This window comes from Myotis lucifugus, unplaced genomic scaffold, assembly GCF_000147115.1.
Source record: "Myotis lucifugus unplaced genomic scaffold, Myoluc2.0 scaffold_589, whole genome shotgun sequence".
Classification (NCBI taxonomy): domain Eukaryota; kingdom Metazoa; phylum Chordata; class Mammalia; order Chiroptera; family Vespertilionidae; genus Myotis; species Myotis lucifugus.
In genome coordinates, this window is record NW_005871637.1 from 72,364 (window position 1) to 87,316 (window position 14,953).

Here is a 14,953-nt window from a genome sequence, read left to right on the forward strand (position 1 = left end):
ATTGAGTCCAGCTGGCTAATTCTAAATATAAAAATTTTAGGCTAAAAAAAATATATAGAGGTCTGAAGACTGAGCCCAACTTTCAAAGGTCAGATAAAAGGACAGCAGGCTGCATCAATGAGGCAGGACACTGAGAAGGAGTCAGTGAGTTAGAAAGGAAACCAGGACAGGGCAGGATTCTGGAAATCAAGTACAGAGGATTGAGAAGGAAAGAGTTCTCACCTTTGTCCAATGCCGCTGAGGACTGAGAATGATCACTGGAGTTGGCCATGAGGAGGTTATTGGTAATCTTATTGAGAAGGGTTTCTTAAGGGCATAGAGTCTGATTGGAGTAGGTTTCTCCCACACAAAAAGAGAAATGAATAAGTAGAGACTGAGTATAGGTAACTTCTTCAGGGAATTTTACTCTTAAGAAGAAATTAGTCAATAACTGGAGGAAGAATGATTGAGCAGAGAAGGGGGAAATGATGCAGAAAGCAAGGAGATAATTGCTGGTCACGATCTTTGAGTGGGTCAGGGGATGAGGGGGCTCCAGGGCACAGGTGATGGGCAGCCACATGCAGGAGCGCAGGCAGGTGACCCATCGTCTCCCCTGCCTTTGTCCACACCTCAGTTGCTTTTCCTGGCTCATTCTGGCCATAGTAGTATCTACACCTACAGCAAAAAGGGAAAACCCATGAGCTACAGACTTGGGACTTAAAATGAGGCCTAAGAATAAAATAATAATCTGAGATAGGACTCAAGCAAAATATGTAATGCCTTTGACCAAAAAAAAGTACTTTATTTTAAAAATCAACCTATTGGGAGCATGGCTATCTAAAAGATGCTCTGTATCATCAGTGTAGAAAATATGCTCCACTTCACCCAAGAAATGAGGAAAAGACGCTTTCATGATTTTTCCTTTGACGATGATGCTTCTAATCAAGAAAGGCAAATAAAATCTGCAAGATATCCCTCTTTTGTGTGTGTGTGTCTAGTTGACAAATAAGAGATAAGTATTCATAAGTGTGTGGTGAAACAGGCATTCTCTTCAAACAAGGGGGAGGGTGAAAATTGGTTCAAGATTTTTGGGACACAATCTGGCTATATTGAAAGTAAACATCTCTCTTCCCACTGTCTGTAGCTGGTGTCTTTTTGGAAAGTACTTCCTAGTACAGGGTTGATCTCCTGGGCCTCCAAATATGCAAGACCACAGAGTTCAAACAGTACCAGCCACCTGAATTCCCTGCAAAAGAGGGAGAGCAACCTGTGGAATCAAGAGGGCTCTAGGAAGCTGAGCTCACACCCTTCCTAGGAAACTGAGATAAATTATAAATGGCTACATCCTGATACAATTCCTGGAACTGGCTCTGCGTCACTGAACTCTCTACTGATAAATAAAATTTTCACCTAGCAATAGTCATAAGCCATTAGTCATATATAGTACAGAGTAAGTGAGCTTGCCAGCACTAATCACAGCTCTTTCAAAACAACTTGCATAACTCTCCCTTTGGGAGTCCCCCTTTTTCTGTCTTTATACATTCTGTCTCTCTTTCCTCCTTGGAACACAGCTGGGTTTTTACCCAAATCTGTGTCACCCAATTGCAATTCCTAAGACCCCCAAAAAAGCTTCTGTTTGCCTTGAGTTCTTGGTCAAAATTGATTGACAACTCCTCTCTTCAGAGACCTCAGACCAGAGGTCAAGGGCAGGCTGAAGAACAGAACCATGCTTTCCTCCCCCTCCTCTCAGGTGCCACTCCAAACTCTCCACTTACACCGTTCTCTTCACTGGCCCCCTTGCTACAAGCAAAGCAGCTCTTGTGAATGAGTTCATCAGACACAGCCCCACTCTGAATTCTATACTGTGTTACCTTCTGCATGTAACTACAGAGAAACATTCAATTTTAGCGGTGATTTTATCTGGGTGGGTGGCATTTTAAAAATCTCCTTTTGTGCTCTTAGGTATTTTTCTAATTTTTTATAATTAATGCTTATAATTTTTGTAACCATACAAAAATGTTATTGGGGAGAAACCTCTGTCCTTCCAGTGTGTTTGTTAAAAGATGCTTTTAAAAATAAAATTTCAGCTCAGCCACCATGGCTCAGTGATTGAGCGCCAACCTATGACCCAGGAGGATACAATTTGATTCCCTGTCAGGGCACATCCCCAGGTTTTGGGCTTGATCCCCAGTGTGGGGTGTGCAGGAGGCAGCCAATCAATGATTCTCATCATTGATGTTTCTATCTATCTCGCCCCCCTCTCCTTTCTCTCTGAAATAAATTAAAAAATAAATAAATAAAATATTTGTTCACAATATTTAACATCTTCCTTTTAAAAACTTGCATTTTGTCCAGATACTAGGATATGAAGTAGTTTTTTATCTGTCTAAAGTTCGGCAAGCATCTGATCATGTTGCTCCATTGCTTAACATTAAAAAAAAAGATTTATAAAAAATATAGTTTCATTGATTTCAGAGAGGAAGGAAAAGGTAGAGAGAGATAGAAACATCAATGCTATGAGAGAATCATTGATCTGCTGCCTCCTACATGTCCCACACTGAGAATCGAGCCTGCAACCCAGGCATGTGCCCTGGTCCAGAATCAAACCCAGGACTCTTCAGTCCTCAGGCTGAGACTCTATCCACTGAGCCAAACCAGCTAGGGCTAAAACACACACACACACCACCACCACCACCACCACCACCACCAAAAAACAAAACCTTTTAACTGATTTTTTTGAAAGAGGAAAGCAGAGAGAGAGAAAAACATCAATCAGCTACCTCCTGCATGCCCCCTACCTGCCTCCTGCATGCCCCCTACTGAGGATGGAGTCCACAATCTGGGCATGTGCCCCAAGAGGGAATTGAATCTGCAACCTTTCAGTGCACAGGATGATGCCCAACCAACTGAGCAACACATGCCAAGGCCATTGCTTAACATTTTTACCTTCTTCACCAGCTCCCAGAGAGAATCCTAGTTCTTTAACTTGCCTCATTCCAGACCCTTCATGATCTGACTGCTGCTGCTTCCCGCTCCAGTTCTGCTTGCAAGCTTGTCCCTTCCCATGGGATTTAGTTATACCTGAACTGCTTCGAGTTCCCTAAACACAGAATGCACTCGCAACTTCACTCCTTTGTTTTTGGTCTTCCAGCTGCTCAGAATTTTCTCTCCCTTTCCACCTGGCAAATTCCTATTCACACTCTAAAACCCATTTCAGATCAGTCACTTCCACTGGAAAGTGCTGTTGCTCTCTTTTTGGCACACTTCTGTATCCGCCTTTGTCGTGTTGGATTATTTTGCTCATCTTTGTGTACTCAGACAGGACCTGCACATGGTAAGTATTTTGTAAGTATTAGTTGAATGGTGGCTGGTTTATTCATTCCACAAATGCCCTTGGAATGCCCACTGTGTGCTGAGCACAGTGCTAGTTTCCTGGGATTCTACATTAACAAGGCACCGACCTTGCTCATAGTCCAGTGGGGTAGCCAGAGAGAAGCACGTAATATTACAATGACGATATACTGGCAACTCTTTCACCTTTTCTCATTCTTCTTTTTCTCCCTTAATTGGCCATAACTTGAAAGCGTAATTCATATTTACCTCTTGGCTCAATTGTTTTTCAAAAGAATTTTCCATTTACTACACTTCATTTCTGAAAGTGTTTAATAGAATTGTTTCTATTTCTGTCTTTACCCTAGTATGAGGAAGAATATTTGAACAGTCAAAATAGCCTTTCCCCCACCCCTCTCCTCCCCCCTCCAACCCCACACAAACCATTGTTGCTTCTCAAGCCAGTGAGCACTCTATGACTGGAGGCATGCATGTCAGGACCAGTGACCACAGGTGTGCTTGGGGGAGGGTGGAAGAGAGATGGAAGTGAAAAAAGGATTGGTTGAAGTCTATGACCTTGAAGGGCTTTCCAATCCTGATTCTAAGACAAGGCAAACTTAAGCTCAGATCATGAGGCCGAACTCCTAACATGCTGTCATCACAGTGCAAACCCTTGTGGGAGAAAAACAAGATGCTCTTCATTTCCTCCTGGCACCGAGTAGGGCCTGACTTGAGTTATGGGTGATTTTTTCCATGGTACGTTTCTAGTTCTCACATCTGTGCACTCTCCTTGAGGGAGGGAAAGTGGAAGATACTGGGCCAGGAGAAAGATAGCCAAAATTCTTCCCAGTGAACGTCTTGCCCCACCTCTGCACCAGCCTTCCCTGTTGGAATTTCTCTGGACCAAGCCAGCCACTAGCCATCACATGAATGACAGAGGAGCTATGGGTGTGGCCAACTATTTAGGAAGTCAGGAAAAGGAGGAGTTGGGGGAGAGGTGAGTCGTGGGATCCAACACCCAGGCTGCTGTATGGACAGCAGCTTCTCTGGGACCTGTGTTCTCTAGAAGACAGGAGAAAGGATGATCACGCCAGGAGACCCAGCCCAGACAGAACCTGAAGGCTGCAGAGGGTGAGTGGCTCTTTGTCAAGCTTTCCATGTCAGGGACAAGGGAAAGCAAGGGTTCTTGGCCTTTTGGGGCATCTACAAGGAGTGACTGTGTCTGCCTGGGACAGAAGTCAGGAAACCCGAGCTCTGCTCTTGCCAGGTTACTACCAAACTGTGTGATCTTGGGTAAATCACCAGTCTTTTCTGGGCCTGTTTTTTCATCTGTAAAATAAGGAATTGGCCAAGGGAGACTAATAACAAGAGCTAGCCTTTATATAGTGCTTGCCAGTTGAACTTTCCTGAATAGCATCTCATTTGGTCCTCAGGGCAGTCCTTAGTTGGAGGGATGCTTGTCACATTTTATAGAGGGAATCTAGAGTGCAGTGGGTGAGCAACTCAGTTGGTGTGAAGCCAGCCTGGACCTGTAATCCTGGTCTCCTGAGGACAGTTCTGGCCTCTGTGAACATGTTATTCCCTGGAGGTCTGGACTCTGAAGAGCCCCAGCTCTTGTCAGGACTTCGTCTCCGTCGGTGCTGCCCTCCCCCGCCCCCCATGCCCTCATCCACTACCTGTCACCAGCTGTTTCAGTCTCTTCTCCATCCCTTCCCAGAATTACCTTCTCATTCTGCAGGCTGACACTAATATTTCTGAGAAGAGGGAGGTGAACCCCAAATACCCCACCTCCACCCTCCTGGGTTAATTAGCACTTTTATGCAGTGAATTTTCCAGAGTTCTCTCTGCTTTCTGGAATGTCTTCCTGTGAGGTCTTTCGAGGTCAAGAAAGAGTGAGAACTGATGAACCCTCAGGGCAGCGGTTCGTTTCTGCAGATGTGACCCAGTACTATGGGTCACAAACATCCAGGGTGTTGGTTAAATGTGCAGATTCTTGGGTCCCACCCCAAAGTTGCATTTTAGCAAACTTTCCCTGTTTCTGACAAGCACACATCAGACAGCTTGGGAACCACTATTCTTTGTTATTGTTTTCTTTTCTTACCTTTTTTTTGGGGGGGGGGGCGGGGCAGGGGTGGTGGGACCACTATTCTCTAGCAGACCACTGCTCTGCTGCAGAGGCTGTGGAGAGATTTCCTAATAGTCACTCAGTATCCTTATTTTACTGGAGTAAGCCTTTCCTGATGACGGTGGATTATTAATTTTAAATTAGACTTCAGGATTTAGGTTGGTTATATTTTAGTTTGAGTTTTGCATCTCTATAAGTTAAATTTGTCTAGAATTTTTTTTGTACACTAGCTTTGCAAAATAAGTTGTAAATCTTACTATTATTTTCTACTAGAGCCCCAGTGCACAAATTCGTGCACGGGTGGGGTCCCTCTGGGTGGCCTGCAGGGATCGGGCCAAAACCCTCATTCCAATGCCACCTGCAGCTCCTACCTGCTGTTCCCGCTCATCCCAGCCCCACTGTGCCTGCCGCGGGCTTGCACCCAATCAGTCCCATGAGCCCTGTGTCTGGCACCCTCCCAAGGGGAGTGGCCTGTGGAATTGGGCCGGGGAGGGACCACAGGAGGGCTCCAGGGCATGTCCGGCCCATCTCACTCAGTCCCGATCAGCCAGACCCCAGATGCTCCTACCAGTCAGAGCATCTGCTCCCTGGTGGTCAGTGCACTTCATAGAGACTAGTCGATCAGTTGACTGCCTGTCCCTGGTGGTCAGTGCACATCATAGCGAGCTGTTGAGCAGCCTTAGCATATCATTAGCAATTACGTTTTGATTGGTTGTTCGGTTTTTCTGTCATTTGGTCTGTTTGCCTTTTATTATATAGGACTAGAGGCCCAGTGCATGAAAACTCATGCACTGGAGTGGGGGTCCTCAGTCCGGTCTGCCCCCTCTCACAGTTTGAGAGCCCTCAGGGGTGGGAGGCAACCCAGCAATCAGGGGAAGGCGATGCCCCCATCAGAACTCTGCTGCTGCCACTGTCAGCAGCACAAGCCTCGGGCGGCCCTAGGTGGCTGGGCAGCCAACAGCCGAGGCTTGCCTGTGCCTTGGGCCAGCTCTGAGCGGCTGGGCAGCCACCATCCGAGGCTTGCCTGCGCCTCGGGCTGGCCCTGGGCAGCTGGGGGACTGAGGGGACTGGGGGACTCTGGAGGCAGGTGCGCGGCAAGGCCAGGCCCGTCTAGGGGCAGGCCTGGCCTTGTCACATGCCTGCCACCCCGGCAGGGCTGAGGGGACTGGGCATTGCCATCTTGTGGCTGTGGGCGCTGCCATCTTTGAAGGCGTGGCAGTCAATTAGCATATTCCCTCCTTATTGGCTGTGGGCGCCCCCATCTTTTGCAATGGCGTGAGGGTCAATTAGCATATTCCCTCTTTATTAGATAGGATAGTCTGAGATAGTTTGATATTGGACTTATTCTTTGAAGATTAGATTGAACTCAGTTATAAAAACAAGGTAGGTCTAACATTATTTTAAGTGGTTGACATTTAACTGCCTTTCTAATTTCTTAAATGATTATTGGTAAGTTCAAGTTGTTACTTCTTGAGATTAGTTCATTTCTCTAAATTCACCAACATTTGCACTTGATGCTCTTATATTTCTGTAGCCCTACTTTTTCTTGAGTTCTATTGTCTTTGTTAATGATAATGTTTTTGTTTTGTTTGTTTCACTTTCTTTCTTTAATCATGATTTTCTATTTAGTCTTTTCAAAGAACCAACTTGTAGTTTTCCAAGTACAAGTCTTTTACCTCTTTGGTTGAGTTTATTCCTAAGTATCTTAATTTTTTTGTAAATGCAATTATTTGTTTAGTTTATCTTTCTTACAATTCATTATTGGTGTATAAAAATGCCTTTGATTTCTGGGTGAACTTGTAGTTTTCCAAGTACAAGTCTTTTACCTCTTTGGTTGAGTTTATTCCTAAGTATCTTAATTTTTTTGTAAATGCAATTATTTGTTTAGTTTATCTTTCTTACAATTCATTATTGGTGTATAAAAATGCCTTTGATTTCTGGGTGTTGAGTTTGTATCCTGCTACATTGCTGAATTCCTTTATTAAATCTAGTAGTTTTTTTGGTGGAGTCTTTAGGGTTTTCTATGTACTATATCATATCATCTGCAAATAATGAGAGTTTTACGTCCTCCTTTCAAATTTGGATGCCTTTTATTTTTTTCTTGTCTGATCTCTGTGGTTAGGACTTCCAGTACTATGTTGATTAAGAGTGGTGAAAGTGGACATCCCTGTCTTGTTCTTGCTCTTAGGGGAAATGGTTTTAGTTTTTTCCCACTCAATATGATGTTGGCTGTAGGTTTGTCATATATGGACTTTATTCTGTTGAGATATGATCCCTCTATTTTCACTTTGCTAGGAGTTTGGTGTTTTTTTTAAATAAAAAATGGGTGTTGGATTTTATAGAATGCTTTTTGTGTGTCTATTGATATGATTATGTGATTTTTGCCTTTCAATTTATGTGATGCATCACGTTTATTGATTTTCACATATTGTATCAGCCTTCCATCCCTGGAATAAATCCTACTTGATCATGGTGCATGATCTTTTTAATATATTGCTGGAGCTGATTTGCTAATATTTTGTTGAGGATTTTAGCATCTATGTTCATTAGGGATATTGGCCTGTAGTTCTCTTTCTTTGAAGTGTCTTTATCTGGTTTTGGAATTAGAATAATGCTGGCCTCATAAAAAGAGCTTCGAAGTGTTCCTTCCTCTTGGATTTTTTGGAATAGTTTGAGGAAGATAGGTGTTAATTGTTCTTTGAAGGTTTGGTAAAACTCCCCTGTGAAGCCATCCAGACCAGGGCTTTTGTTTGCTGGGAGTTTTTTTTTTTTAATTACTGCTTGTATTTCATTAGTTGTTATTGGCCTATTCAGGTTTTCTGATTCTTCCTGATTCAGTTTTTGGAGATAGTATTTTTTTAGGAATTTGTCCATTTCATCCACATTGTCCAGCTTACTGGCATATAGTTGTTCATAGTATTTTCTTACAATCCTTTGTATTTCTGTGGTGTCAGGTGTTACTTTATCGCTTTCATTTCTGATTTTATTTGAATCCTCTTCTTTGTTTCTTGATGAATCTGGCTAAAGGTTTATCAATCTTGTTTATCTTTTCAAAGAACCAGCTCTTGATTTCATTGATTTTTTTGGTATTTTTTTTAGCCTCTTTGTCATTAATTTCTGTCATTAATTTATTATTTCCTTCCTTATACTTACTCTGGGCTTTTCTTATTGTTCTCTTTCTAATTCTTTAAGTTGTAGGGTTAAATCGTTTATTATTAATTTTTCTTATTTTTTGAGATAGGCCTTAGTTCTATGATCTTCCCTCTCAGGACTGCGTTTACTGTGTCTAATAGATTTTGGGTTGTTGTGTGTTCATTTTCATTTGTTTCCAGGAAGTTTTTTATTTATTTCTTATCCTCATTGGTAACCCATTCATTGTTTAGTAACATGCTGTTTAGCCTCCATGTGTTTGAATGTTTTTCAGTGTTTTTACCTGTAGTTGATTTCTAAATTATCCCATTGTGATCTGAGAAGATGCTTGATATGATTTCAATCTTCTTGAACTTGTAGAGACTGACTTTGTGTCCCAACATGTGGTCTATCTTTGGGAATGACCCATGTGCACTTGAGAAGAATGTATATTCTGCTGCTTTGGGGTGAAATGTTCTATAAATGTCAATTAAATCCATCTGATCCAGTGAGTCATTTAGATTCTCTGTTTCCTTATTAAGTTTTTGTCTGAAAGATCTATCCAGTGAAGTCACTGGGGTGTTAAAGTCCCCTACTATGACTGTATTGCTGTCAATCTCTCCCTTAAAGTCATCTAGAAGTTTTTATATATATTTAGGTGCTCCTGTATTGTGCATATATGTTTACCAGGGTTTACCTTTATTGGATTGATCCCCTTAATATTATGTAGTGACCTTTGTTGTTTCTTGTGATAGCCTTCATTTTGAAGTCTATTTTGTCAACTATGAGTATTGCTACCCCAGCTTTTTTTCATTTCCATTTGCATGGACAAATTTTTCCATCCCTTCACTCTCATCCTGTGTGAGTCTTTTGTTCTGAGGGGGGTCTTATAAACAGCATATAATTGACTCATGGTTTTGTATACACTTAGCTACCCTATTTTTTTATTGGAGTATTTAATCCATTTACATTTAAGGTTATTATTAACTAGAGGCCTGATGCACAAAATTCATGCAAGAGTAGGCTTTCCTTCCCCTGGCTGCCGGCACCGGCTTCCCTCTGGCACCCGGGACCCCAGCTTCCTGGCTTTGTCCAGAGGGTAGTCTGGAAAGACATCTGGAAGGATGTCTGGTCTAATTAGCATATTACACTTTTATTATTATAGATAGGTGCTTATTTATTGTCATTTTAATTCTTTTTTTAAAAAAAATATTTTTATTTATTTCAGAGAAGAAGGGAGAGGGAGAGAAACATCAATGATGAGAGAGAATCATCTATTGGTGCCTCCTGTATGCCCCCTACTGGGGATCAAGCCTGCAACCCAGGCATGTGCCCTGATCAGGATTTAACTGTGACCTTCTGGTTCATAGGTCAATGCTCAACCTCTGAGCCACACCAGCTGGGCCCATTTTAATTCTTTATGCCTATGTTTCTCTCTCTCTATATATTTCTTCTCATTACAGCAGTTCCTTTAGCATTTATTGCAGTGTTGGTTTGATGGTGATAAACACCTTTAGCCATTTTTTGTCTGGGGAGCTCTTTATTTCATCATCTATTTTGAATGATAGCCTTGCTGGAAAAGTCACTATCATTCTGTTAACTAAGTTCCCCAGTTAATCTCTCCCTACCCATCCTCCTCCCCTGCATTCCCTCTGAGATTCATCAGTCTGTTCCATGTTTCAATGTCTCTGGATCTATTTTATTCTTCAGCTTATTTTGTTCATTATATTCCACATGAGTGAGACCATGTGATACTTATCTTGCTCTGACTGGCTTATTTCACTTAGTATAATACTCCCCAGGTTCTTTCATGCTATCTCAAAGGGTAAGAGATCCTTCTTTTTTACCTCTGTTCAGATCACTGGATAGCTAGCTCACCTCTGAGGGTTTTAAACAGGTGATACCCTTGGGTTATTGTAGAATAAGTCTTGGACTTAGAGGGTCAAAACCTGAGGTCTGAGTCTTGGTGTAGCTTGTATTAGAAGTGTTCAAGCAGAGGGTGGAGGCTCTGGGGCATGATGGAAAAAACACTGGCCTTGGATTTGAACTCTGTGAATAACTTTTGCTGAATTACTCAACTGCTCTGAGCTTATTTCCTCCTTATAAAATGGCATAGTCCAACAGATTGTCATGTTATATTGTAAATCAGAAGATGCCTTAATCAGTAAGCCAAATTTATTTGGAGTCTTTTTCATTTCGCTAGTGCTAACAGGCCCAGAGGAAATATTGCTTCTCAAATTCTGGGGCCCAATATGGTGGAAGTCTTTCCTATTTATATGTTTTTCCGTTCTTTGTTTTCCAAATTTGGAATGAGACTTCTGGACCTTCTGAGAAAGAGGTCCTGTGTGCTGGGAAAGGGCCGTGAGACCACATCTCAAGGTCTGGCCTGGCACCAGCACTGACAACTCTGTCTGGGGCATAGTTTATGGCCTCTCTGGAATGGGAGTAATCTTATTTTTCTCTATTATTTAAGCAAGCAAATATTTACAGAAGCCGGAATAGCAGGGTTAAAATTTTAAACAGCAGTTTTTACCCAAGATGGAGGTTACTATGCTTCAGTCACAGAGACCAAAATAAGTAGTGGGTGGGAAGTATTTGGAAGACAGTATAGAGCTGAAAGTCATTGTCATCCTCTTAACAGCACTCTGGGAGCATGCCATTCTCCAACCTTATACCTATAGTTTACGGTTCATTTCACTGGGGCCCCATCATTCCAGAACCTGAAAAGACACAAGCCTGGGCCAAATGATGCTAGATGGAAGGAAGAGACAGGGTCTTAAAGACATAAAGAAACACCTGTGTGGAGGCGCCTCTTCCATGGCCCAAGTTGATTCAACCCCTTGGGAGGCCCGTGGCCCTAGTTAGAGGTCCTGGGACCACTGTAAGCCCGAGACCATCCCAAACTCATAAACCTGTCTCCTTTGTCTCTCAGTATCATGAGTATCATGAGTGCCAAGGAGGATGCTAAGTGGCTTCAGTGGGTGACACACCAGTTTGAGACCATTGCTGGAGAAGACCGGCAAGAATTCAAAACAGCCCTGAATGTGAAAGAGGCAAGTGTCCACTCCAGAAGTGGGGACTGTGTTTACAGAGGAAGACAATCTGGTTCCCAGGACACAGTGCCTCACAAGGAGGAAAAGGTCCCCTCTGGGTTCTCTGGGCTTGAGGCTTCACTTCTGAGCAGGCTTGGGTGAGGAGGAGAGTTGATGTTATGATGTAAGCCTCCTTCTAGGAAATGAGCTTCTCCCGCTGCCACATCCTTCCCAGTCTTCCCTCGATTTGGGGGGTCCTCTGCCAATCCCCATAACAACCTGCATACCTGACAGTGGTGACACTAGCAGAGAAAACAGCAGGACTGAGCCTGCAAATGCCAACTTCTCCCCAATTGTCCTCTGGGCTGGCATTCAGATGATGGCCTACGTCCTTGATAAGGGGGAGCCAATGAGCATTTGAATGCCCCTTTTTGGATCAGAGAGTTCCTCACTTGCTGGTACCTGGGACATTGCAAAGAACTCTAAATGCTCTGCCTCCTTCCATTGTAATTGTGGGGAAGAAAAAAAGACCTTCTGCCTGACAATACATTACCATGGTAACAGGAGGCTGTAAAATGTTTTAAGATAAAGGCCATTCAGGAAGGTAGAGAATGATAAGGCATTACTCAATGGATCCAGGGGGGAAAGAGTACCAATAAAGCCAAGGCAGGCTTGACTGTTCATAGCTGACTTCATGCTTCATGTGAACTCATGGTTTCTTTAGGTCAGAAACAGGAGCCCTGCAGGCTTCTCTCCCTGCCTTGAGGGAAGCATCCAGAGCACAGCATACTGGTAGCTGGGACACTGATCCAGCCCAGGTTTTCTTTTAATACCTGTCTTTCCCAGTGTCTAACACCAGGCCTGGCAAGCAGGGGCTATGCAGGACATGATTGTTGGATGGATGGATGTATGGATGGATGGATGGATGGATGGATGGATGAATGGGTGAATTGGCACTTAAGAACAATCCTAAGTGTAGGCCATAGGCAGCCAAAACAAGCAAAGGAAAAGGCAGGTGACATCTACTCTATAAGTTCTTCCTGGGTTCACTTATCCCTGGTGGTGACCCCAAAGGGGATGGAGAGGACCTGGGGGAGCCTGTAGGAGGACCCTAATTTGACCCTTTCCCCATGTGAAGTAAGAGGCCACCAGAGGTCTGGACTGCAAGGCTGATGGGGGTGATGGCAGAGAGCCTACACAAATGACCAGTCCGAGAGGCTAGAAGGGGGCCTGAGCCCCATACACAAGTCCGTCCTTGCTGCAGGGCTCCGAACAGTTCGTCCACTAGAGCCCAACCTTGCTCTCAGCAGGCAGGATGGGCCATGGACACTGCACCCTGGTGTGGCCTCATGGGCAGATATAAACTGGGTCCTGACTGAATCCCATCACCCCGAGGTGTACATATACACACACACACACACACACACACACACACACACACACACACGCTGAGTGAATTCAAAGCCCAGGCCCTGCAGCCACACTTGCCACACTTGTGTCTGTCTCCGCCCTTCTATGGCCACAGTCCTTCTTTGCTGAGCGGTTCTTCGCCCTGTTTGACTCGGATGGAAGTGGCACCATCACCCTGCAGGAGCTGCAGGAGGCACTGACCCTGCTCATCCACGGCAACCCCATGGACAAACTCAAATTCCTCTTCCAGGTGTATGACGTCGATGGTAAGGGCTCTTTGTAGGGGTCAGGGGGACTCCATGGGGGGGTGGGGAGGGGAGAGGGAATCAGCCCATCTCAGTGCTGTGCCCAACACAGGGCTGTTTTCTCCAGGCGAGGCTGATGGTTCTCCCTCTGTGGGTCCCCCTGCCCTATCGTTCTGTCTGGTCCCTGCCTCCTTTTTGTGGGTGGAGAGAAGGGGAGACTGGCCCCTGAGACAAATGCCCTTGATTCAACTCACCTGAGACCAGAGTTGTCCTTTGTCTTTTTCTCTGATTGGAAAAAAAAAATCTTTGTTACTTTTTTCTTGTAACAATAACACAAGCCTGCTATGAACATTTGAGATAGTACAAAATAGTTTAAAGAAAAAAGCAAAAATTACCCAGAACATTTCTCTATACTATCTTCTAACTGATCACACACACACACACACACACAGACACACATTTTTAACTAGATAGGATTATACTATACAGGCTACCTTTTATCACTATTTAACAATATGAACATTTGGTTCATGTGAGACTATATTGTTTTATAACATCATTTTTCATTGTAGTAAATATGCATAACATTAAATTTATCACTCTAATCATTTTAAGTGTACAATTCAGCAGCATTAAGTATATTCACATTGTTGGGCAAGCATCGCCACCATCCATCTCCAGAACTTTTCATTTTTCCCAACTGAAACCCTGGACCCATTAAACACTAACTCCCATCCTCTCCCTCCACCTGCCCTCATCCTTGGCAACCACCATTCTACTATCTGTCTTTAAAAATTTGACTATTCTAGGTATCTCATATAAGCGGAATCACATAATATTTGCCCTTTTGTGATTGGCTTATTTCATTTAGCATCATGACTTCAAGGTTTATCCATGAACTAGGTGACAAGATTTCATTTTTTAAAAAAAACTAAACAATATTCTATTGTCTGTATATACCACACTTTGTTTATTCATTCATCCATCAATGGATTCTTGAGTTTTTTTTACCTCTCAAATATTGTGAACAATGCTGAAATGAACATGAGTGTACAAATACCTCTTTGACATTCCAATTTTAATTCATTTGGCATATACCCAGAGATGGAATTGCTGGATCATAGGGAAATCCTATTTTTAATTTTTTGAGGAACCATACTCTTATCCATAGCAGTTGCACCATTTTACATACCCACTAGCACAAGGGTTCTAATTTCTTCACAGCCTTGCCAGCATTTTTTATTTTCATTTATAATAGCCATCCTGGTGAGTGTGAAGTGGTAACTCAATGTAGTTATAGCATCATTTTAAGTGGCTGTGTCATATGCCACTGTACATATGTGGTCCTATGTTCCATATAGCATAGCCCAGTACATAGTTAGGATCTCTGACTCTGAGGCCAGATTACTTAGGTTCAAATCTCAGCTCCACCAATAATTTGACCTTGAGCAAGTTACTTCACTTCTCTATGCCTCAATTTCTTCACCTATCACATGAGAATAATGATAATAATAATAGTACATTTCATGAAGTTGATCTGAGGATTATATTAGTTAACTTAGCTAACAGTACCTAGCATAGAATACACTCTGTTATTTATTATTATTTATTCAAACCTTATTATTGAAATTGTCTTCCCCCCTTCTTCTTGTGGGCGGCATTATAAATGAACATCCTGGTTTTTACATATTTGGTGACTTTGT

At 43.0% G+C, this 14,953-nt stretch overlaps 1 protein-coding gene across 1 annotated transcript in view; it reads left to right on the plus strand.

The window, feature by feature from the left end:
- The first annotated feature begins 4,324 nt into the window (after positions 1-4,324).
- Positions 4,325-14,953, plus strand: part of NOX5 (NADPH oxidase 5) — a 41,420-nt gene continuing 30,791 nt past the window's right edge. Inside the window, exons 1-3 of the mRNA XM_023745858.1 lie at positions 4,325-4,440; positions 11,505-11,616; positions 13,121-13,271. Of these exons, the coding sequence (XP_023601626.1) occupies positions 4,391-4,440; positions 11,505-11,616; positions 13,121-13,271 (313 nt within the window). The 5' untranslated portion in view covers positions 4,325-4,390. The remainder of the gene's footprint in view (positions 4,441-11,504; positions 11,617-13,120; positions 13,272-14,953) is intronic.